Source organism: Dendropsophus ebraccatus, chromosome 3 (genome assembly GCF_027789765.1).
Source record: "Dendropsophus ebraccatus isolate aDenEbr1 chromosome 3, aDenEbr1.pat, whole genome shotgun sequence".
Taxonomy (NCBI): Eukaryota; Metazoa; Chordata; class Amphibia; order Anura; family Hylidae; genus Dendropsophus; species Dendropsophus ebraccatus.
Genome location: NC_091456.1, coordinates 182040547 through 182066870, shown reverse-complemented (window position 1 = coordinate 182066870; position 26324 = coordinate 182040547). Strand labels below are relative to the sequence as shown.

The 26324-nt window shown below is 39.6% G+C and overlaps 1 protein-coding gene across 11 annotated transcripts in view; it reads right to left on the bottom strand.

Annotated features, from left to right (window-relative positions):
- CELF4 (CUGBP Elav-like family member 4) overlaps nt 1–22099 on the bottom strand; it is a 911277-nt gene extending 889178 nt beyond the window's left edge. For 10 of the 11 annotated variants that reach the window (XM_069963253.1, XM_069963252.1, XM_069963255.1 and 7 more), the window contains exon 1: nt 21719–22099. In XM_069963253.1, the coding sequence (XP_069819354.1) occupies nt 21719–22055 (337 nt within the window). In that variant the 5' untranslated portion in view covers nt 22056–22099. Of the gene's footprint in view, nt 1–21385; nt 21413–21718 lie in introns of those variants that run through there. The other variant, XM_069963263.1, reaches the window with a different exon arrangement.
- Nucleotides 22100–26324: the final 4225 nt, after the last annotated feature.

Below are 26324 nucleotides of genomic sequence, written 5' to 3'. Positions count from 1 at the left end.
GCATTATGTTCATTGTCATCAACATATAAAAGCTAGAGATATCTAGAGTTTCTGAAGACATTTGCTGTCCTTTCCTGCTCGTTCAGTGGAACATTCATCGGCCATAAAGCTCTTCCTATTAATAGCAGATATTTTCCATGTGCCTCGGAACACTTTGGGTTTGTGCTCTGTAACACCTAATAATTGCCTCCATGATCCATCTATCTCTATATATTCATGGCTTCCTCTGCACAAAGAAAATGATAATTTACGTGAAACCATGCGGCGCTGCAACGGGCCCTTCCACGGCAAATTCTTCATGCTGTGAGAAAGATTTCAATCGGATGTAATTGCCATTTAAAATATATATACATAAAAAAAAAATTACACAATTTAAAAGCGCATTAGCGCCCTCCATATACAAATGAACTGCTAAAATTCTAATGCGAGTGGGGGAAATATCTGACATTAACGGAATAGACATTAGAGAGCAGCAACGCTAATTGTATCAGAAAGGGAAAGAGGCCGAGCGTACTGCGGAAAAACTCGGAAAATTCTACCTGTGAGAGGTCAAAATGTTCTCATATATTGTATGCGCCTATATATTTACAGTCCCCCCCCCCCCCCCCCATTCTCATTACTGTGTTACCAATGCTGCTCAGCTGGACTCTAAAAATCATCTTTTATTATTAGTAGTACTATTTATTCTGTATCCAATGACTACTGGTAGAAAATATAAAAATAATAATAATAATAATAATAATAATTTAGAACAATAATTAGAACAATAGATTATTCGAGTAATTATATTATGTTGCTAATGACAATGATACATTCTATTAATAAGAAATAATATGAATAATTAAAACGCTGATATCAATCATTAAACTCCATTGAATCAAATGACAAGTTTCATAACTAATAATATTTACACTCTAATAATAGAATAGGATATTAGCACTACTGAAAATAAGAATAATAGAATAGGATATTAGCACTACTGAAAATAAGAATAATATAATAGGATATTAGCACTACTGAAAATAAGAATAATATAATAGGATATTAGCACTACTGAAAATAAGAATAATAGAATAGGATTCCACTACTACTATTAAAGTACCATAATCTTTCTAAAAGAATGAGATACTGTATAACTCCTTGTATAATTACTGATAAGAATAATAAATTAAGATACTACTACTAATAGGAAGAATGCTGTAAGGTACTACTACTACTACTACTACTACTACTACTACTACTACTACTACACAGCTGCACATCTCCTGCCTTGTCCATCATGTTCTATACTACTAGTACCACTACTACTGCTACTACTACTCTATTAGTACTAGTCCTACACACCACACATCTCCTACCTTATCCAGGGCCATATGAACAGCTGCTGTTGCCCTAGGCACTAAACCTGAAGACGCCCCATCATGGGGAGAGTGGTTTCGGAATCACGTTTTTCATGGTTTTTAACTGCTTAAAACATAAAAAAATTCCACATTGAATCAATTATTAGAGCCGTCTGCATATTGACTGACGGAATTATCTCCACAGGATTGGTAGGTCAAAGCTCCAGGCGCCACATTTAACACCGCCACACCAAACCTAACCAATACCACAATACGGTGACAGGATAACACTACTATACAAGACCTTATCAATACCACCATACTGTGACTGGATAACACCGCCACACCAGACCTGAATAATTCCACCAAAACGGCCATTAAATTTACTTATGCAATTCTGCCCTACACCCCCTGGGTCAGAAGCAGGGCATCAGTAAACAGCTTATAGTTAACAGCATTGCATTAATGCAAAGAGGCAGGGAACCCTCTCAAAATGAAAGGAGTCCATGCTCTCTATGATAGTTTCCATGGCTCCTCTGGGGAATGTGGGAGAATACCCACCTACTCTGTGCTCCTGTATGTGGATAGACAGAAAATAGAGTAAGAAAGATACGGATGATAAATTCTCCTCTTGGGACAACATTTATTCAGTCCGGCTTTTTTTGCACTGGGCTTTAAAATGTCCCAGCAATGCCGATTCTCCCCGAATTTATGTAGAGGTGCAATACATCTAGGGAAACCTATGCCAGCGCAGTTCCGTTTCGCCCCCTCTCCACCTTCCCACCCCTCTGGCGTAATGGGCGTAGAGGGGCCCATTACAAAGATTTATTCACACAACAAGTTTGTGCTAATAAACTTAATCGCAAAAGGTCCCTCTTGATGCCAAAAAAATACAACATTTGGACCTTAATAAATGTCCCTTTTAGAGTTTAAGTTCATCAATACTAGAGATGAGAAAACTGAGTAGGTTCGGATTCATGCAAACCTAAACTTTTAGCATTTGATTATTGTTGGCTGGAAAAGTTGGATGCAGCCATAAGGCTGCCTGGAAAATATGGATACAACCATAGACTAAAAGTTGTATCTACTGTATGGTTTTCCAAACTCCCTAGGGCTCACACAACTCTTCCGGTCGTCATTGTTGGTGGCCCTTAAAAAAAAGTCCAATATTTGCTAATGATATAATGATCATTATATACTGCCAACATCTGTAAATGTTAAACGTCTATTTGACAGCTGTCAGGAAATTAAATCTGAGTTGACCTCCTATGTGATGCACTACGTGAAACACCAGCCGTTCTGTAACCCGGCTGGATGACAGAACGGCGGGTACTGCAGTACTCGCCAGATGATCTTCATTTGTGCTGAATTGGGATGTGGGCGCATTTGTGTGTGCCCGCATCCCAATTCCCCATAGCCAACAATAGAGAGTGTGGCCGGAGCTCCACTCTCCATTGCGTGACATGTCAGGTTTGTGCAATGGCTATTCAATGAATAGTGGCCACACAAAACTGAAATGTCAGTTTTCATTATGGCCGCTATGGATCCTGGCCGGAGTGTATACTGTGTGTATACATTATGGCGGGATCCCATGCATTCACATACAAGGTATCTTTTGCATTAATCAGGACCGTTGTTGCAATAAGGTCACGATGGGTTTTTAGTCTTCTTACATAAGGGGCCCTTAATACCTTTAATAAAAAGATATGAGCATGCTTGGTTTGCCGTTCGCTGAACGCAAGCAAGAGTATTAAAATCCAGAACATGGTTAACATACAGTATGTTGTAGACTTTACTTTAAAGGACAACTTCGGCCAAAACTATTTTTTAATATGTTATTACTTATAGAAAGTTAGGCAAATTTCAAATGTACATTAATTATGGGAAATGCACATATAGGGCTATTTCCCCTAATTTAGTAGATCAGGGAGACTTAAGATTCTCTAAAAAATTACAATGGAGTGTCCAGCAGGGGCGCACTATATATAGAAGTCAATGAGTACCATTGACTTCTATACAGTATATAGTGCGCCCCTGCTGGACACTCCATTGGAATTACAATGGATGTGTATGTAAATGTAATATACAGTGTTTTTGATTGAATACATTTATGGAATACTTTGGGGAGCAAGTGTCGTTGCTCCCCAAAGTATTCCATAAATGTAATCCATTAGTACATCACAGTAAGCCCACCGATCCGCCGCTGCCCGCCGCTACTGAACGCCCGCCACTACCGAACGCCCGCCGCTGCTCTGGACTACACTCAACTACTACTCTCATCACCTGGCTCATAGCATGAGCAGGTGATGGGAGGTAGTAGCTGGGTTATATGGCTGAGATTGCCCATTCTGATCCTGCCGTGCAGGGGAGACGCTCATCAGATATAAAGTTTGCCCGGATCCTGGAAGAAGCAGGAGGGGAGAGCAGAGGGGGATGATAGCTGCTGCACAGTGATGAGCGGCTGCCCTGCGCGGCAGCATCAGTGGCGGCGGTGATCTCAGCCATATAACCCAGCTACTACCTCCCATCACCTGTAATAGTTGAGTGTAGTCCAGAGCGGCAGCGGGCGTTCGTATCCGCAGGCGGCGGTTCGGCGGGCTTACTGTGATGTACTGATTGATTACAGTTATGGAATACTTTGGGAAGCAAGGACACTTGCTCCCCAAAGTATTCCATAAATGTATTCAATCAAAAACACTGTATATTACATTTACATACACATCCATTGTAGTTCCAATGGAGTGTCCAGCAGGGGCGCACTATATATAGAAGTCAATGAGTACTATTGACTTCTATATATAGTGCGCCCCTGCTGGACACTCCATTGTAATTACACCCCAGATTTGTGACGTCACGGTTTTTTAGAGAATCTGAAGTCTCCCTGATCTACTAAATTAAGGGAAATAGCCCTATATGTGCATTTCCCATAATTAATGTACATTAGAAATTTGTCTAACTTTCCATAAGTAATAACATATTAAAAAATAGTTTGGGCCGGACTTCTCCTTTAAAGCTCCCCTCCAGCTTTACTTTGTCCATTAAGGCATGATGGGAGTTGTGGTTTTGCTACAGTTTGAGAGCTGCAGGTTGGTGATCATTGTTCTACATGTTAGAAAAAATGTTGCAATTCACTGTCAGCAAGAATATATCTTAAAATCGTTAAAAAAAAATAATTCTAATGAAACGTTTCAGAACGACTATTATATAGCAGGGGTACTCGACAACTTTTAGTAAAGGTCCACTTACTGGGGTCTACTGTCAGGTTAAGGCCCAAGCTGAACATCATTAGTAAATGTTTTACGCTCCTTCAGTAGTATATAGCCCCCCAATTTCTCTCCCACTAGTATAAAGACTCCTGTGAGCTCCCCCAGTAGTATATAGACCCCTGTGTGCTCCTGCAGTAGTATATAGACCCATGTGTGCTCCCCCAGTAGTATATAGTCCCCCTGTGCATTCCCCCAGTAGTGTATAGCCCCCCTGTGCTCCCCAGTAGTATATATCCCCCTTTTGCACTCCCCAGTAGAATATAGCCCCCCCTGTGTGCTCCCCTAGTAGTATATAAACCCCCGCTTGGTGCTTCTCAGTAGTATACAGCTCTGTGCTGTGTGCTCCCCTAGTAGTATATAGACCCCCCGCTTTGTGCTCCCTAGCAGTATATAGCCCCTGTGCACTCCCCCAGTACTATATAGACGCCCGCTTTGTGCTCCCCGGTAGTAGAAAGCCCCCACTGTGTTCCCCTACCATATGGCATATAACATAAAACATACAAACACTTATACTCACCTGGGTCCGGGCGTCTGCTCTTCTCTTCACTCTTGTGGCCGCACTGCAGCGGTCACAAGAGGGTGCTCTTCCCTTGTCCTGGTGCCGACGCTCCAGTGACGAGACAGAACAGAGTTGCCTCTTGTGACCACTGCGGCCACAACAGTGACTGACAGGGAGGGAGACGATGGTCAGTGCTGCTCCTGCTTGGTAACTATTAGCGCTCATTATGAGCGCTCATAGTTACTGTGCAGAGGGGAGAAGCGCAGCTCAGTATACAGGTATACTGAGCTGTAGCAGGGGTCTGGACAGCTGGCCTCGGGGGTCCGCGTTCGGACCGCGGTCCGCCGGTTGAGGACCCCTGTTATATAGGGATTAAGCTTTACAATACACCTTCAGACATGTAGAGCCAATAAATAAGGCACTGCCATGGGTTAATTATCAGGAAGTTACAGGTTTACGCTACCAGAGTCACCTCTGAAGTTGTCACCCAGGACGATCTGTGTGGAGTCTGGCTGAGCGCTGCTCCGGAGCTATTAAGGAGTTAAGTATGCTAATTAATGCACAGATAAATGCTGGTATTAAACACTCACCGGGCTGTGCATGGCCGTAAAATCAGGAGACTAGAAATCGGATTCAGAATGTCTTAAGGCAGCTAAAAATGTTTTATTGCTTTATATAAACTTTTACAGTGTTTTATGGTCAGCGTCATCACTTTTTAGTGCATGAGACGGAAAGTGCTATGTGCGCACCCGCCGCTGATATGTACACTGAAGATGATGCAAAGGTAAACAGATAAAATATCAGATATACCCGCCACAGCCAACCATCTGCCATTCATCATGTCCAGCAATAAAGGCGCAATCCTAAATTCAGTCCTCCACAGAGACATATATACCTGGCAGACATGGTCCAAAATGGGTGTATATAGGTAAGTTCTATATCAATATAAGGGGAATTAAGGGGACAATATAATGTATAGTAGTTATATTCTTGTACATAGGGGGCAGAATTATAATAGTTATATTCCTGTATATAGGAGAAGTATTATAGTAGTTATATTCTTGTATATAGGAGCAGTATTATAGTAGTTATAGTACGTGGAGAGTGAGAGACCTCAGCACAACCGAGAAGTGTAAAATGTAACCAATGGATATGGAGCACGGGTATAGGCAGTAGGAGTAACTCCCCAAATAAAGGCAGCCTAAGCAGCGGTGCACGGATACCGATAACAGAATGATACAGTCTGAGAAAGGAGTAAATGTATTCAGCACTCACCGGTTACTGTAAACAGGCTTGTATCTTTATTTCACATATAAAGTGCAGGCAGGGAGGAAGAGGGTGCGTGGCGTGTCTCTAATGGCGACGGCCGTTTCTGGCCTCTCGGGCCTGTCGTCTAGCCAGGAGCATATCGCCGCTCCCGCACCTGTTCAACCTTCCCCTCCCGCCTGTAATGTGTATTCATTAAACCCGTGAAGACCGTACCTGCTGGTGAGTGCATTGGATTTTGTTGATCTCTGTTTGCTTATGCCATTATAGTAGTTATATTCTTGTATATAGGAGCAGTATTATAGTAGTTATAGTCTTGTATATAGGAGCAGTATTATAGTAGTTATATTCTTGTACATAGGATCAGTATTATAGTAGTTATATTCTTGTATATAGGGGCAGTATTATAGTAGTTATATTCTTGTATATAGGGGCAGTATTATAGTAGTTATAGTCTTGCATATAGGGGGCAGTAATATAGTAGTTATATAGATAGTAGTATATATATATATATATATATAGTATAGATATATATAGTAGTATATAGAGGCAGTATTATAGTAGTTATATTGTTGTATATAGGGGCAGTATTATAGTAGTTTTATTCTTGTACTAGTGAGGCAATATAATTCCTACACCAAAGAACTGTTGAAATGCTGAACTCTGTTTAATATTATTTCACTTGGATAATAATTTCTGGTAGTAAGGCTCGCAGGTCCAGCAGACAGGCATAACACCAGTGAGGCTGATGGATAATGCACAGAACCTTGAGAGCATTTACTGGGAAAAGCAGTTTGTGTCTACAGAGACAAAGCCACTGGGCACTGCCACATGCCTGGATGCTGATTACCTAAAGATTATATTGATGATGTAATAAAAACTCGCTCTGTTTAGCTGCACCAGGGCAACAAGACAGAGATTAGAGAAAATAAAGTCAAGAAGAATAAACATCGAAAGCAGTGGGAAAACTGCAAAGCAGCCTCCACTCATTACATCAGCCTCAATACACCGATTCCAGGCAGAACAGATGAGGAAAGTCTTGCAGGATGAATCTTTTGTTCTAAGGAGGGATGCACTGGGGTGATATTCACTGTATGAATTAAAGGGTAACTCCATAAAAAAGACAGAATACCTATATTACTTATATTACTTGGATAACATCATGTTCTACCACTCATCTGTTAGAATTATTAATAAGATATTTCTCCTTGTGAAAAAAAATACAGTCATCAGTTTGTTTGTTTGTTTTACAAAAGGCGGGGCTGTGACTACTTTCTATTTGTAATGCATAGATATAAGTGTAGTGGGTGGACTGACCCACTGCAAGCCTATAGTCTGTGAAATGGGAGCAGCTTAAGCCATGATGGATGGAAGGATATGACGACTACTAGATACAAGACCTGAGCTATCAGGATGAATGTGACTATAATTTGTCATTTGCAAGGTGAGTCACACGTATCCGGATACTCTTTCAGAAAGAAAAGGGAAAATCTGAATATCCCAGCAAGTAAGGGGGGAGGGGTCTATGTTTTAGGCTATGGGAAGAACATGGCTGCCATCTTTAAAGTTGCCATATTGGATTAGAGGTATGTTTTTTTTCCAATGGGGAGATGGTCAAGTAGCATATCAGGTAGAACAATATTTGTCTCAGAAATTGATTGGCGCAATCAGATTTTCAAATCTCTCTTGTGGTTCAAAAGTTATCCCACTGAACATGTCAAATAGCTGTGCATAACAGGAAATGGTCCTTGTGCTTTTTGCTACTTTCTTTTGTAAGTTTTGAACCACAAGAAATACACAAGATCACTAGATGTTGTTTATTGGTAGTATATTGGCAATACTGTATGTTTTGATCCCGACATACAGTAGTTTAAGATAAGGCTCTTAATGGAGAAGTCCAGCGAAAAATTTTATTCAAGTATTGTCCCCCAAAAGTTATACAATTCACCAATATACACTTATCACGGGAAATGCCTATAAGGTGCTTTTTTGCACTTACTACTGCATCAAGGCTTCACTTCCTGGATAATATGGTGATGTCACTTCCTGGATAACATGGTGATGTCACTTCCTGGATAACATGGTGATGTCACTTCCTGGATAACATGGTGATGTCACTTCCTGGATAAAATGGTGATGTCACGCCCCGACTCCCAGAGCTGTGCGGGCTGTGGCTGCTGGAAAGGATGATGGCAGAGGGATGCTCAGTGTCCCCCCAGTGCCCTGTGTCCCTCAGTGTCCCCCTGCCATCATCCTCTCCAGCAGCCACAGCTGCACAGCTCTGGGAGTCGGGCCGTGACATGAGCATTTTATCCAGGAAGTGACATCACCATGTTATCCAGGAAGTGACATCACCATGTTATCCAGGAAGTGACATCACCATGTTATGCAGGAAGTGAAATCACCATTTTACCCAGGAAGTGACATCACCGTGTAATCCAGGAAGTGATATCACAATGTTATCCAGGAAATGAAGCCTTGATGCAGTAGTCAGTGCAGGGAAAAAAGCACTTTCTAAGCATTTCCTGTAATAAGTGTATATTGGGATTTGGATAACTTTTGTGGGGCAATACAATACTTTAAGAAAATTTTCTTTAACCCTTTGGGGTGGGGGGTGGTAATTCAGATATATTAAATTCCCTTTTGTTTCTAAAATAAAAGGGAGTCCTTAGACTTTTGACTGTGTATACAGAACATTGGTACACCCCATGCCTTACACCTCAATGGATGAAGCCAAAGGTTAGTAAAGCCAAAACTTGGCTGCCATTAGTACAGGCATACCTATAATGAAGCTATATACTGTTTCAGTGGCATGAATCGATTTTTGCACAGCACAGTTGTTCTCCGCGCCATATGGCGACACAACCACTTTGTGCACTGCCCGGTGCTAATGTATGCACTGAGAATATTCTATCATATAATAGAAATAGAACACTCAGCATATCAGCCTGTCAGAGTATGTGTGGAAATATCAGCTTGACTCGATTACTCCCTCTCTTGGTCTAAAATTAGCTCTCCCTTCCGTACCTGACACTTTAATTGCTTGTGTGTTTGTGGAGCGTTAAGGCGCTGCCAGGAAAGGACTTTGAACTGAGCTTCAAAGCAGCGTGCAGCAATGTAATGCAGAAACCTCCTCACTGCTTCACAGACACCAACACCGACTGCAAAGAGCTGTACTGGTCTGGAAGAAGAAAATCCATCAAGTCTATCTACAATCTATCTACCTGCACACAATGCAACAACAAAGGAATCACAGTTACATCTGTTGTAGCTGGGTGCCAGCCTCAGGCCTCCGACTCAGCATCTAAGTGATAGAGAACTGCAAAGTGTAGCTGCCTGATCGTGCAAATCAATATATCTACTATCTATCTATCTATCTATCTATCTATCTATCTATCTATCTATCTATCTATCTCCACCTATCTATCTATCTATCTATCTATCTATCTATCTATCTATCTATCTCCACCAATCTATCTTGCTTTCTATCTACTATCTATCGCCTATGTACTGTATCTAACATCTATCTATCTATCTCTCTCTTTCTCTCTCTCAATTAATCTTGCTATCTATCTATCTATCTATCTATCTATCTATCTATCTATCTATCTATCTATCCATCCATCCATTAATCCATATCTCTCTCCAGCTCTGAATACATGGAGCATCTGCACCACAAACCAATGCCTCCTTTCCTTTTACCTTCATGTACTGTTGTATATAGCTCCTTCACTACCTATAGGGAACCGGTCACTAGTTTTGCACTCTTTAAACCACCACCATCTCGGAATCCATGACTTTAATGCATTTAGATTGATGCCTATGTATGATGTAATGTTACCATAGTCTAAGGGGGGGAAAAAAAAGGGTCATCTGCTGGATGCAGCCGTGATGAAGATGAGCCATACATCGGATAGAAGACATCAGCCAAGCCTATAAAGGGCTATTTTAGACTACTGCCCTTTTCACATCACGGCTACGGCTGTATGACTCTGGATTGGTTATTTACATAGCATGTACCACCCTTTCAATGTTCACCTACTTAGGGTATGTTCACACAATGTATCTTTTCGAAAAAGTATGGCCATTGTTGCAATCGGCAACAACGGCCGTGCTTTTTACGAAAAGATAAGTTGCCTAGTCTTTTATGGAATCCCATCCAGAGTGTATACACATAGTATACGCTCTGGCCGGGATCTCTCGCGGCACCGTAGAAAACTGACATGTCAGTTTTCTGCGGCCGCTATTCAGTGAATAGTGGTCGCAGAAAACCCTGTCAATGAACACTATGGAGTGAGCGGCTCTGGCGGTACACTCCATTGTGTGCAGTGGAGAGTTTTGATGCGGATGCGAACGGATCCGCCAGCATCAGAACTCTACGGCTGCAAAGATCATCCAGCCGGTACTGCAGTACTGGCTGGGATAATCTTTTCTGAGACCGGCCATTCCGTGACCCGGCCGACTCGCAGAACGGCCGGTCTCTTACGATGTGTGAACATAGCCTAAGACTGTATGCTAACTGACTCCAAACATACTGTACATACAGTACATATTGTACTAAACATATTATCATGGCTGTGACATATAGTGCATAGTGTACATCTAGCGTCAAGTTCTTGACTTGAGAAGTAGCTTCAGCAACAAGATGTTCCCCAATCCACATGTCCAACGCATTTCGGATACACGTAACCCTTAATCATGGTAAAAGAGGGAAGGAAATGTCGACAATTTGTAGCTGGTAAATTTACATACCTTTAGTCTTATTTAGTCTTTGTACATGGACTATTATGAAATTTTGTTATGTTTTTGTAATTTTTTAGCAGTTTTATTAGTTTAATATATCTCATTGTAGTAGCCCTTATAGTTGATTAGAAGACTTGGACCAAAAGGTGGGTATCGGGTGGGTATCATCTATCTTTTCTAATGTGTGGTGTCAACTTTAGCTTGTTTTCCTCTATTCAAAGTCATAGCAATGACACCAAACAGGAAGGGGAGGGGGAAAGCAGTGGACATAGCCTCCCATCTCCACACACACACACACACACACACTTGGATAAGAGATAAATCTATCCAAAATTACAATATCCAATCCAATTTCCAATAATATCCATTCCAATAACCAAAGTCATAGCAATGACTCCGAACAGGAAGGGGAGGGGAAAAGCAGTACACATAGCCTCCCAACTCTACACACACACACACACACACACACTTGGATTAGAGATAAATCTATCCAAAATTACAATAAATAGAGAATAACATTTAAAAAAATCGATTAAAAAAAAGTTACTTTAAAGACAAGTAAGATTTTTCTACAGAAATAAACCAAGAGCAAGGTAGACAAAGACCCAACCATAGATTTTTTTTTATCCCTAGAGTGATGTAGATATCACTTAACAGTTCATTATATTGGAAGAGATTAATGCCATCTGCTTTATTGTACGTTTGCTTTTCTCGCCATCTTAATACGCGTTTCGCCCACTCGTTCTCTCTCACTCATCCATCTGGTGCAATACACATCATATCACATATGGTTGGGCCAATTTTCAACAATGATGGATACATCTGTAGACTTATACAAGGTTCTCGTAAAACCAACTTTCTACTTTGTTCTCTTTGTCGTCACTTCTCAGAATCCTACATTGGGGAAATTACCCACGGAAAATACTGGAAAGATCTGGTGCCGAGACCCGTGGCTCAGTCTCCAGTGTCTGATGGGCTAGGCCTCGTCCAGGTCTCCAACGTGGCTTTGTTCAAAGGAACCAAGAAAGAGATAAAAGGCAACTTAATAAAGCCTGATTTGTTCTCTTCTTCCTTTGTGTTCTCTTTGTGTGTCGAGAGGGCCCTGATTATTCCTCCACATACATGTCATTTTCAGTCCAGTCATCTCTATGGAGTTAGTAAGACATTACGTTGGCTTCGACTGAATTCCCCGAACAGTAAAGCCTTTACAGAAACAGCTAAGCTGATTTCATTATGGAAAAATCAGCTATTTGGCTTGAGAAAACCCACATAAGTTGGGTTCGTCCAATGGAGAAAAGTGGAGTAAATGGGAGTTTATATTATAATTATAAGTTGAGGTTGTCATTGCATTGCAATCCCGAAAAAACAGTTAAATGGAATGTTTATTCATCTGCTATAACAAAATGGGAAGGCATTAGCAATTTAATAGATAGATAGATAGATAGATAGATAGATAGATAGATAGATAGATAGATAGATACATAGGAGATAGATAGATAGATAGATAGATAGATAGATAGATAGGAGATAGATAGATAGATATTTTTTTTTATGGGGCATACTATAACCGAATGATATACAATATAACATATACAATATACATATACAATATAAGCACCTAAACTTGTCATTTACCGCCATATGGCTATATTAACTCAGCTCACTGCAATACCTCCAAATAATAAATTACAGCTCTGTTATACTTTTATCATTGATATAATACTAGAACATAATAAAGAGTAAAACAGTTGGAATACGTTGGTAATTTAGAATAATTTATCCTATATTACCCATGATAACCCCATAATAATATCAAAACTTATAGCCAAGATGCAAAAATATGCAGTTCCAAAGGGTTTAACGTGAGATTCGGCTCTGCTACATCGGTATCCCGTCAAGTCGAATAGCTTCCCTTAGGTAGTTGTGAAATAAAGAGAGTAGGATGTACTATAATATAATATAATAACATTCAAGTTTGAGTATGTCTTGGATTTGGCCTTTATATATATATATATATATATATATATATATATATATATATATATATATATATATGTCATTGATTAAATATTTAAACCCTGTAACTCCCCCAGCCTGTACATCGTCACCTTCATGTGACAGCATTCACACTATCCTTTGTTGAGCATTTTATCTAGTTTCCACAGTAGGGTCCTCTACAAAGCCAAATCACCAGCAAATCATACTCTCAATGATTCCTCCCGGTCACTTTTTTTTTTGTGTTAATAGACAAAGCCAAAGAGCTTTATAAACACATTGTTTACTAGACATTTATAGTGGCTATTATGTTCCTTTAAATCCCTATTTTCCAGACCCGCTCAATCATAGAGGGAGGACATGTGCCAAGTGGAATACAGAAACCTTGGAAATAAAAGCCATCATTTTCACTGGTGGGGGGGAAAAATGCCCACCTGTTATAAAAGCCAAATCTTAAATGTCACTTTCAGCAGTGTAGGGCATTGGAATAGACTTAGATAAAACCGGGAAAATTGGCTAAATGTATAAAAGTGTTTTTGGTCATCCACTTAAGTCAGGCAAAAGTAATATAAATAAATAAATAAATAAATAAATAAATAATAATAATAATAATAATAATAATAATAATAATAATAATAATAATAAATAAAGTAATGTGAACGGCCCTACTAATCTATACAGTCCTAACCTTAAATCTATTAAAAAATAAATAAAATAAATAATCAAAAAATACATGCACAAAAATAAATAAAGTTTCAAATAAGTAGGTGCCAAGCAAAACTAGATGTGGGAAAAGAAAAAAATAATAATAATAACAAATAAATATTTATATTTTAGTAACATAAAAAAGAGAGTCCCTAAAAATCCAAAATCTTAGCTTTTACTTAGATAGCCCTGAAAGGGCGTTCTAAAAACACTGAACAAAAGCACAGATATATTATTGCTGGGACAGATCATGGTACTCTTTTGGCCTAGAACTAAATGTCACTTTTGCAACAACTGATTTTGATAGCACAAAAAGTCACTTGAGGTTTTCAAGTTAGAGACTGCAGTTAAATCTGCAAAGTCATGCTATCCCAAAGAAGTATGAAGCAACAATACGAGCACATTTCTGCGTTGTATTTTTATTATTATTACATATTCCCTTTCTCTGTACACAGATTATACACCAGTCCCTGCCCCCTTATGAGGTTCACATCCCAATGTCATCAACAACATGAAGGCCGGATATTTAGCAGTATGAAGCAAATATAATAAATGGGCCCGGAAATTTTTCATTCTAGTTTTTATTTTGGGGAGGTTTTACTCCTAGTGTTGTCTAACACAGACCGATGCAAAAACACTGTGAAAGCAGCAATATACGGACAGAAGGAGGAAAACTTTAACCATTAACCCATTAACCAAGAACTTCTTGGTTAATTTTTGCAGGGGGAGACAAAACCGGCTCAGGGGTAACGCATGCAAACACAACTGACACATAAAGTTTATATATATATCATAAGAGGAAAAAAAAGGAGGGGGGATTGCACAAATATTTTTAATGTAACTTTTTAATGCCCAACATCTTTTAGTTAAGAGAGCAGAAAGTATTTCTAAGGATAGAGGTGCCTTTAATGTTAGTAACTCTGGAAGTATTAATTTATTAAGTGCAAAAATGACCGAAAAAAAAAAAAAAAAATCTATTATCTATGTCATATCTATCTATCTATCTATCTATCTTCTTCCTATCTATCTATTATCTATCTATCTATCTATCTCCTATCTATCTATCTCCTATCTATCTATCTCCTATCTATCTCCTATCTCTCTCCTATCTATCTATCTCCTATCTATCTCCTATCTATCAATCTATCTATCTCCTATCTATCTATCTATCTATCTATCTATCTTCTTCCTATCTATCTATTATCTATCTCCTATCTATCTATCTATCTATCTATCTATATCTATCTATCTATCTATCAATCTATCTCCTATCTATCAATCAATCTATCTATCTATCTATCTATCTATCTATCTATCTATCAATTATCTGTCTATTGTGTATCTCTCTCATCTATCTATCTATCTATCTCAGACTATACAAAAAAGTTTCCATTGTTTATCGGCAGCTCATTGTTATTCCCGTCATATAGTAGATCATATAGGGTTGCGATTACAAAATAAAATTGGAAACGGGAACTATGTTACGATCCCAGCATACTTGGTGATAGTTGTTTATTTTGTGATAACCTGTAGGTGTCAGGTTTCCTAAGGTTGTCAGTTATGATTGTAACTTCCCTATTTTTAGTATACATACTATAATCTATAGTATATCCCAGTATATGGCTCCCCTGACTAATTTAAGTACCTGTAATTGCTTTTCATAAAATAAAAAAAAAAATAAAAAAAAATAGAATCCTGCATCTCATCTCAGAAACTTTAGATACAGTTTGCTGTCCTTTTGGCCTGTATTGATTCCCCTGTATATTGACGACATTAATAATGTACATCTGTAGTATGAACTGTCTGTGGGACTGATGCACCCTGTACACCGTATGGCTGTCATGACACTTAAAGGAGTATTGATATACTTATTATTAAGTGTTCCTTGCCATTTCAGTTGTATGAAATTTCCTAACCTTGAAGCATCCTAGTCTTGTAACCTTCATTTTCGCTATTGCTAACATGAAGCTGTGACCCCTTTAGAATCTATCACATTGCCAAGCGCAGCGTCTTGGATAGGGGCTCAAAAAAAAAAAAAAAAGTACGGATTGCAATATATCTTTTGACAAGCTTCATTTAGCAGGGGGAAAGGGATGAGAGATGTGCCCCTTACACAGATGCTACATTGCATCTTTCAGTTATATGTGCAATTCTTTTTGAACTCCATCCCATGGTATTGAAAAATATTGGAGAAAGATTGTGAAAAAAAAAAAAGTTGAAAATAAAAAAAATAAAAATCTGGGCCTGCGTATCCAGATCATGGTCATTTTTAGAATAATGCTAAAAAATCATCATATATTGGTATGAAACTGGTTATTTTTGACCAACCCAAATTATATATATATATATATTTTTTTTTTTTTCCTGATACAAAAAACACTGTTGATCGTAAGTTGTTTTCTAAAGCCAAGCAGATATACCTTTATTTTTTATTTATTTATTTTTTTGTTTTTTTTCTAAACAACATACCAACCCGATTAATATTTCACCCATTATTATTTCCAAACCCTTGGTTCGACTTTTTCAGGGCCACAGAATAACACTATGCAAACCTCTAGTATCTTACATCAACCGGGATATATATTAAAGAGACTATAGTTTCCAAAAAAATTTCCATAGACATATGAACCCACAGCATACTTAAAAAAAATAATAATCCTGAATCCATTCATGCCAAGATTCATAAAACGTATTCCTTGCCTACACAGCTAGCGTCTTTCTAGAACCTTTACAATTTGACAGGATTTTTCTGGCAAAATGCCACCCTGTGGTGGTAGCAGCAGCTTTCCAGCCTATTACATTCAACAAAAATAGTTCATATTAAAAGATGATTATATGTATTAGTGAAACACGGGGATGGAAACAAAACGGGCTACACAATGTTCATTTTTTACCATCGATATAGCATTCAAATGACATTGTAAGTGGCATACCACAATGATATTTTTTTTGTTTACTGCACTTTTTACACGTCTTGAGACTTTAATCTGGACTTTACTATGCACACCATGTACTGGAATAGCATCGTCATTAGTTTGCATCTGTCCAATGCAATTAACTGAGATAAAGGTCATTCAAAATGTTCAAAAATTCTGCCCCTTATCGAATAGACCCCCTCCCCCCCCCCCTACACAAACACACACTTACACACATACACGCTTCCTCTTTGGCATTGCCATGTTACTCAAGACTGACTTTTTCTCTCTACCTTCTATTCATTATCTTTCTTATCATTTTGATATTCAGAAAAGACAAAGGGACAGGTTGATTCAAATTTTTTAGAGCACAAAATAAAATCCTGCAATTCGGAGACAGTTTTGTCATTTGAGTCGAACATCTTAATTTTTTTTTATATATATAAAATACCTAAAAAAAATTCTAAGTGATGATATAAAGCTGAATTAAAAAAAAAAAAAATTAGCAAAAACAGCAGGTTGCCAACTTTAAAGTTATATTTGAAATTCCAAACATTTTCCTTTTAGGCAATAGGTTATGAACCCCCCAGAGATTCATTTATTATGCAGCTTAAACAAGCACCTCTTGGGTTGAGATCTTTAATGGACGCCTTACTTTAACAAGTTAACAATCCCAAAACTGAGGCCCTTAATGGAAATGTTTGTAAATTAGATTGATATCGACTTCGACCTCTATCTCCGTCATGACGTCAGATAATGCTTTAATGCTCACTTGAACCAAACCTCTTTGCTCCTAAAGTCTACACCGTGTCTTTGCTCTCCTTCCCTTTGTTCTTCTGTGGTATCATATTTTTGAGCATTGATTTGGTCTAACCATATCTCTTTGTAGTTTTTCCAAAAACAAACAAACAAACAAAAAGACAAAAAATAAAAAATTGCATCATCTGGCACTGATAACTCTCGAGGATGTTTAAGATAGAGAACCAGGTTCCCCAAAAGACAATCACAGTACCCTTCGCAGACTAGTTAATTTTTGGTCACAAGACTCTGTCGTTTTGAGGATTCAGAACAGTATTTAGTCAAGAGGTAGTCGTGTAATATTACATTGTGTGAGATTTTGGGTCGGAGGACTGATTTATATGTAATCTTTAAGAATTAATCCCGTTCCTCATCCTTGTTATTCAATGGAATATTCCAAGAGCTACTTATGTAGTAAAAGGAGGATGGCCAGTGTTGCCTATGACTACAGTGCACAATGAGATATACTACACTGTGTGTCATTGAGTAACAAGTTGTATATTCATATTAAGAACAGTGGATCTGTCGGGGTAAAGATAACTATGGCAGATGTCTCCTGGATCTTTTGATTGTAATACATTACAGGCCTAGCTTTAAAAGCACGTCTCAGCAATAAAACCTGACTCTGCCTATTGTGAAGGTCCTATATTTAGATTACTTTAATTGAAAATTATTATACTAAATACCATTTGAAATTGCCTTTTGAATAACTTTAAAAGATAATGCATTGGTATATGGCTGCCCAGAGAGCAGTAACATTTAGGTCTCTCAGAAGTCAGTTTTCAAGCGAGAGAGAGAGAGAGAGAGAGAGAGAGAAAGAGAAAGAGAGACGTATCACACAAGCGTGAAGTTATGAATGAATCGTCCGCTGGTTTAGCTGTCATTAGCTAACTGCATCTGTGGGTGGGTCATTGCCTATTTATCATTGGGGAATAGAAAACAAACCACAGCGTATGACTGGCTGATAATGGGCAAACTAAGAAATGGTGTAAGGAACCTTTCCATGCCTGAACAGGTCAACTCTAATTAGAAAATTACATGAGATTAATCTTTAATTACAGCAACACAGTCATGGGCAAGACCCATCACCCAACGCTCATCATCGCAAATGACGTTTGATGGTGAAAGTTAATCTTGTTTGTATCAATTTTTTCAGATTATAGTCAAGAACATCCAACGGGGGTCGAAATTTTCAACACCCAACGATTACAGCTCAACGTCAACCGTCTATCCAGCTTAAGAATGACGTTCTTTCCCTCTATAGGGTAGCGTGGGTTAATCCCTATTTAAAGCTCCCTCTATAGTCATAGACAATAAATAAACTCAACTCCCTAAACTCTTTAATGCACTCCGTGGCGGCATTAATTGGGAGATTTGGACTATGTGCCGTTTCCGAGGTGCCTCCTCGAGAATATATCACCATCTAATTAGCAGGCTATGAATCAATATTGAACAGCATTAAATATATAGCCTTTTCCATTAATACATCCGATGAGGTACAATGCCTTGGAGCCTGAACTCAAAGAAGTTGAAATGTTCTATTTTAAGATCAAGTAAGGTAAAAGGTCCCTCTAAGAGCTTCTCACCCATGGAGACAAAAGACCATTGAGTTGATACTTTTTTTTTCTCCCCTACTGTATGTAGTTGGTCAAAAAAAAAAAAAAAAAAGACTGGAAGCCAAACACAAGTCTCATTCGTCACACAGTTGTCATGCTTAGACTTGGCAACAATTAATCACCAAGGGCAAGCAAGTAATTTTTTCTGCTTGCCAGAGGCACATTTTTATCAGGATTAGCTAATAAATCAGATACACCCCAGAATGAGTAATAAAGAGTTTGAACTGTTCGCAATCTAGGCAAAGCCTTTGGATAAAGCACTGTGTAAGGGATCGGGTATTGCTACACTTATGCCATGAGATCCTTAGGAGCTTTCCATTTCTACTAAAGGCTACAACATGTAGCAGTCTGGCAAAGTTAACCCTTTAAGAGGGGGGGGGGGGCATTCCTTCTGATTCACTCATTCCAGCTGCAGGCTTTCTCTTCCAATGGCTGCTTAGACAGTTGACTAAACACAAAGAGGCAACCTACAAAGTCGTTGTTTTTTTTTAATCTATAAAATGTATCCTTGTATCCATTCAACTCATTGGCGCCAGTTATTTTTGATGAGTAGGTGATATAATTAGAAGCTCAAAAGGAAAAAAAAAAAAAAAAAAAGCCAGTACCTGGGCATGAACAGAAGGGCGAGTTACTGTCCCTAATAAGAACATGTTTTATTCATTCCTTTTTTTTTTTCCCTACAATGTCCGACAGCTATTATTGCTGGGTATTTGTCCACCTTCAGTAGTATTGTCTTTTGATGATTGAATGGGGCAGTTCTACAGGCTGAAACGCTAATGCTGCTGTGATAGATATACATGACAATTCATCTTGGAGACAGCATTAACTTGCAGCAGTTGACTTTCTCATCTGGGTAAAGACCACCATGTTATAACAAATATCAATTCCTCCCTCTTTTTCTTCCCCCCCCCCCTCCGTTATTTTTGTAGCATATCTGGCTCCCAATGAATAGATAGCAAGTTACATTGCTGTCAAAGACTGCCGAGTGGCAGATACCAATTGCCACATGGTGGAGAAATATAGGCAAGCTTTTACTGCTCTTCGTACCACACGAATGATAGACTTCTTTCTCCAAACCAAATAATGCAATAATGTTTTTTTCTTGTTAATAGAACAGTATCATCACGCTTATCATCATTTCCTGATATAATTGCTTTCCAATTTAGTCCAAGATAATGGAAGTCTGTAGAATTTCATTTATTTATTTTTTGCTTTGAATTTATCCTTCAAATGGGCACTGGACGGACAGTAACCAATGATTAAACCGGTCCCTGTATTGGCTTTTTGGGTGCTTATTAGTAAAGTTTACATCTATGGCCTTTCTACAGGAAAAGATGAAGAATGGCGTTCATGTGTAAGATCTAAATCTTTAACATCTGTATTCTGTATATTTATGGAAATGTCTATTCTTTTGTGGAAAGCTTGTACCTGGGAGGTGGTGTGAAGCCATGTTCTCGCTCTGCCTTTCAGTTCCCTCTTACTCAGCTTGCCAGATGTGCAACACAAAGTTAAAGGAGCCGGTTTAGCACTGGTTGTGGGGGAAGCTCCTAAAATCGCTTTGCCTAAGCCAGTGGATACTTAGCCACAAAGTAAAGGGGCTTTTTAAAACAGTCAGTTCATCTGCAGGTCAGGGACAGCTCCCCATCTCACCAAGAGGCAGGGACTAAGTATATGCTATGTATATATTTCTTTTTGTGAGCATGCAAAGTGATAGGGTGTAATGCACTTGTATATTTAATACTAGCTCATTCTTCTCCATAGCCACATATGTGATGACAAAGTGGAGGCTGATTTAATATTATCAGCTCTGCTCCAACATCATGGACAGCCCCCTCTCCATCTATCTCATCCCCAGATGTGCATTCATAGAGTAAAAAGATATTTAAGCCTTTCATTATGTAGCAGCTCTATTGACAGATCTATCTATTGCTGTATCCAGATGTGCTGTCATAAAGTAAAAAGAGGATTAAAAGACTGGCCGTCCATCCGGACAGTTCCCTCTCCTCAATTCAGGCTGTATGGATAACTCCTTTCTTTCTGTTCAGCATTAGACTGAGTGGATAGCTCCTTCCCCTCAGTTCAGCACTAGCCTGAGTGGACAGCTCATTTCCCCCAGTTCAGCACTAGCCTGAGTGGACAGCTCCTTTCCCTCCATTCAGCACCAGCCTGGGTGGAGAGCTCCTTTCCCCCAGTTCAGCACTAGCCTGAGTGGACAGCTCCTTTCCCTCCATTCAGCACTAACCTGGGTGGATAGCTCCTCTCGCCCAGTTCAGCACTAGCCTGAGTGGATAGCTCCTTTCCCTCCATTCAACACAAGGCTGAGTGGATAGCTACTTTCCCTCAGTTCAGCACTAGGCTGAGCGGACAGCTCCTTTCCCTCAGTTAAGCACCAAGCTGTAGGAACAGCTTCTTTCCCTCCTATCCCTTACCCAGATGTGCAGTGACAAAGTTAAAGGGATAAGCGACAGTTGAGTGGACAGACTCCTAGCCTTGTTCTCTACCTAAACTGAAAAGCCCCCCATCCCAGCCTGCCCTCCCCACATGCGCCGGCAGAAAAGTTAAGCAGGCAGCTGACCTTTGTGCATTCCAGTGAACCTGTCCTTCAGCACTGTCAGCTCGTAGATCTTGCCGAACTCCTCAAACAGAGGCTTCAGGTCCTTCTCGTCCAGATTGCGGGGGATCTGCCCAATGAAGAGCTTGATAGCATCGTGATCCTTCATAGGGATGGTGGAAGTGCTCCCGGGACTGTGGTTTAATCCGTTCATGTGCCCGTTGGTGTTTGGGTTGCTGTGATTGCTGTTCAGGCTGCTATTGTCTGCTTGTCCGTTAGCTAACGTGGCCATCTTTATATACATAGAGGATCCTGTTGGCTTTTCTCTCTGTAACACGGTGTTTCTCTCTCTCGCACACATACACACTCTCTGTCTCCCCCTCTCTCTCCCTGCTCTGATCGGGCTTTTTTTTTATACATTGAACAGACAGGATCTGTGTCCTTTCCGTTTAAACAGGCAGGGCTGGCTCAACTCCCCGGCAGACTGAGGGGGGGTGGGTGTGGGGTTTGTGTGTGTTCTTTCTCTTGAGCACACAGCAGAGAGAGCCTGTCAGCCCGGGCTCAGTGGTACCTTCCAAGCAGCCCCTACTTAGAAATATAAGCTAGTCAATCTCCATTGTGCCCAGTGAGCAGGGGGCCAAGCAACCCTGCATTTTACTGCACGATTCTCTCTTAACATCCACTCTTATTTGGCATCCTTCTTTTTTTTTTTTTTTTCTTTTTTCCGCAAAATTGTTTTTTAACATTATTCAGCACAGCTCGTGGAGATCTCTATCTACCATTTTTCCATTTTTTTTTCCTATCTTATAATAAAGAGAAGCCGGAATCTAAGCGTGAATTTTTCCTTCTCTACTATCCTGCCCGAACAACAGAGCTCAGCCAAGGGCTGGAAACGGAGCTTAGATACTCTAAGTATTCATCAGACCTCTATAATGTTCTGTGTCGTCTATAAATTGGTAGATCTGATTTGTGTGTTTGTGTGTTTTGTGTTGCTATTGTCACAGTCATTGATTCTCTTTTTTTATATTCTACATATTACACATATGACATGATGTATTTGATTTATGGATGTATAATGTGTACAGTAACACATTCAGCTCTGCATAATGTGCATTGTATATTCATACATATACAATGTATCTATTTATAAGGTGGGGTTTTGAAATATGACGGGTTGGAGTCGGATTTAGGTCTTTTGTCAACCCAGTAACAAGGTAACAATTTCATATATATGGTGAATATACTAAAGGCAATCGAAGCAGAGCGGGGGCGACGTTAAGAGGGGCTAAGAGGCAGACTTTGTGGGTTAAATTAAATATCCATTATATAAGAATTATACATAGATGTGAACAGAGTTTTAAGAAGACAGTACAGTCACTGTATGGGTTACAGGATGGAATTAACAATGTGCAAGACCGCCTATACAATGAATGTAAACTTACAATGCAGAAGATACATAATCAGAAAGAGGTGGGTAATAAACATCCAAAGCACTTATTGTGGAGATGGCAGTGAGCAGCAGAAGGAGCGAGCGGGAAAGGAAGGGTTAAGTGTTGGGATGTGAGAGAAGCCAGGCAGCACGGTAGGAATGGGTTAAGTGCTGGAGAGGGAAGGCAGGAAATGAAAGAGAACGAGAGGCAGCTGTGCAGAATTCGGGAGCATAAAGAGTTAAATTAACCACAGGTTGTGAGAGAGAAGCCGCTTCTGCTCAGAGCGATGGAGTTGAAAGGATTAATAGAAGGTTGTGAAAGAGAATGGTTCTGGGATTTAGGAAAGGGAGGAACAGCTCAGGGATGGACGGGGCATCATGGGGAATCATTGTCTGAGCTGAGTTGTGGTTATTAAAGGGTTATGTTACTATCTAAAGCTTCTGTGGTGGAGGCTGGAGGAGGGTGATCTGACATGATGTGTACAGTAGAAGGGAGATTGTACAGGAGGAGGGCAATATGATAGGATGTACTGTATACAGGAGAGGGTGATCTTATATGATGTATACAGGAGGGGGTAATCATATATGTGTATATAGGAGGGGGGTGACCTAATATGTGTATACAGGAGGAGGGTGATCTTATATGATGTGTACAGGAGAGGGTGATCTTATATGATGTGTACAGGAGGTGGTGATCTTATATGATGTGTACACAAGGGGGTGATCTTATATGATGTATACAGGTGGAGGGTGATGTTATATGATGTGTACAGGAGGGGGGTGCTCTTATATGTGTATATACAGTAGGAGGAGGGTGATCTTATATGATGTATACAGGAGGGGGTGATCTTATATATGTGTATAGAAGGAGAGTGATCTTATATGATGTGTACAGGAGGTGGTGATCTTATATATGTGTATAGGAGGAGGGTGATCTTATATGATGTGTACAGGAGGTGGTGATCTTATATATGTGTATAGGAGGAGGGTGATCTTATATGATGTATACAGGAGGTGGTGATCTTATATGATGTGTACAGGAGGGGGTGATCTTATATATGTGTATAGAAGGAGAGTGATCTTATATGATGTGTACAGGAGGTGGTGATCTTATATATGTGTATAGGAGGAGGGTGATCTTATATGATGTGTACAGGAGGTGGTGATCTTATATATGTGTATAGGAGGAGGGTGATCTTATATGATGTGTACAGGAGGTGGTGATCTTATATATGTGTATAGGAGGAGGGTGATCTTATATGATGTATACAGGAGGTGGTGATCTTATATGATGTGTACACAAGGGGGTGATCTTATATGATGTGTACACAAGGGGGTGATCTTATATGATGTGTACACAAGGGGGTGATCTTATATGATGTATACATGTGGAGGGTGATCTTATATGATGTGTACAGGAGGGGGGATATTATATGATGTATATAGAAGAGGGTGATCTTATATGTGTATATAGGGGGGTGATCTTATGTGAGGTGTACAGGAGGGGGTGATCTTATATGTGTATATAGGGGGGTGATTTTATATGTGTATATAGGAGGGGGGTGATCTTATATGTATATAGAAGGGGGGTTATCTTATATGATGTGTACATGAGGGGGTGATCTTATATGATGTGTACAGGAGGGTGGTTGTATATGATGTGTACAGGAGGAGGGTGATTGTATATGAAGTGTACAAGAGGAGGGTGATTGTATATGATGTGTACAGGAGGGGGTGATCTTATATGATGTGTACAGGAGGAGGGTGATCGTATATGATGTGTACAAGAGGAGGGTGATCGTATATGATGTGTACAGGAGAAGGGTGATCGTATATGATGTGTACAGGAGAAGGGTGATCGTATATGATATGTACAGGAGGAGGGTGATCTTATATGATGTATACAGTAGAGGGTGATCTTATATGATGTGTACAGTAGGGTGATCGTATATGATGTATACAGTAGAGGGTGATCTTATATGATGTGTACAGGAGGGTGATTGTATATGATGTGTACAGGAGGAGGGTAATCGTATATGATGTGTACAGGAGAAGGGTGATCGTATATGATGTGTACAGGAGAACGGTGATCGTATATGATGTGTGCAGAAGCAGGGTGATCTTATATGATGTGTACAGTAGGGTGATCGTATATGATGTATACAGTAGAGGGTGATCTTATATGATGTGTACAGTAGGGTGATCGTATATGATGTATACAGTAGAGGGTGATCTTATATGATGTGTACAGGAGGGTGATTGTATATGATGTGTACAGGAGGAGGGTGATCGTATATGATGTGTACAGGAGAAGGGTGATCGTATATGATGTGTACAGGAGAACGGTGATCGTATATGATGTGTGCAGAAGCAGGGTGATCTTATATGATGTGTACAGTAGGGTGATCGTATATGATGTATACAGTAGAGGGTGATCTTATATGATGTGTACAGGAGGGTGATTGTATATGATGTGTACAGGAGGAGAGTGATCGTATATGATGTGTGCAGGAGCAGGGTGATCTTATATGATGTGTACAGTAGGGTGATCGTATATGATGTGTACAGGAGGGGGGTGATCTTATATGATGTGTACAGGAGGGTGATTGTATATGATGTATACAGTAGAGGGTGATCTTATATGATGTGTACAGGAGGGTGATCGTATATGATGTGTACAGGAGGAGGGTGATCGTATATGATGTGTGCAGGAGGAGGGTGATCGTATATGATGTGTGCAGGAGGAGGGTGATCTTATATGATGTGTACAGCAGGGCGGTGAGCTTTGTTGTATACAGTAGAAGGGTGATATCACTGTATGTGTACAACAGGAGAGTAGTATAAATATTTCTAATGTAATATCCTTTATAATCTGCTGTATGTACAGGGAGATTAATCTTGGACGCAGAAAAGGCATATGTCACACACAACGTCCAGGAGAATAGTAATCTATATACAGTAATGTGTATAAGAATTGTGATCATGTATAAAGTAAGAAAGAGATTGGCTGCCTATAGACACCTACCTACAGACATGCTGCCTGGCTATGGGGGAACGCTCAGACACCTTCACACATATTCTTAACCCTTTACATCTGTTTTTGCTTTTGCCAAAATCTAAAAGATAAAAATTCTTTGTATTCTTGGTGTACGCCTGGCGATATTACATTTTCAGGCGTGTTCACATTGTGCAGCTTTTATA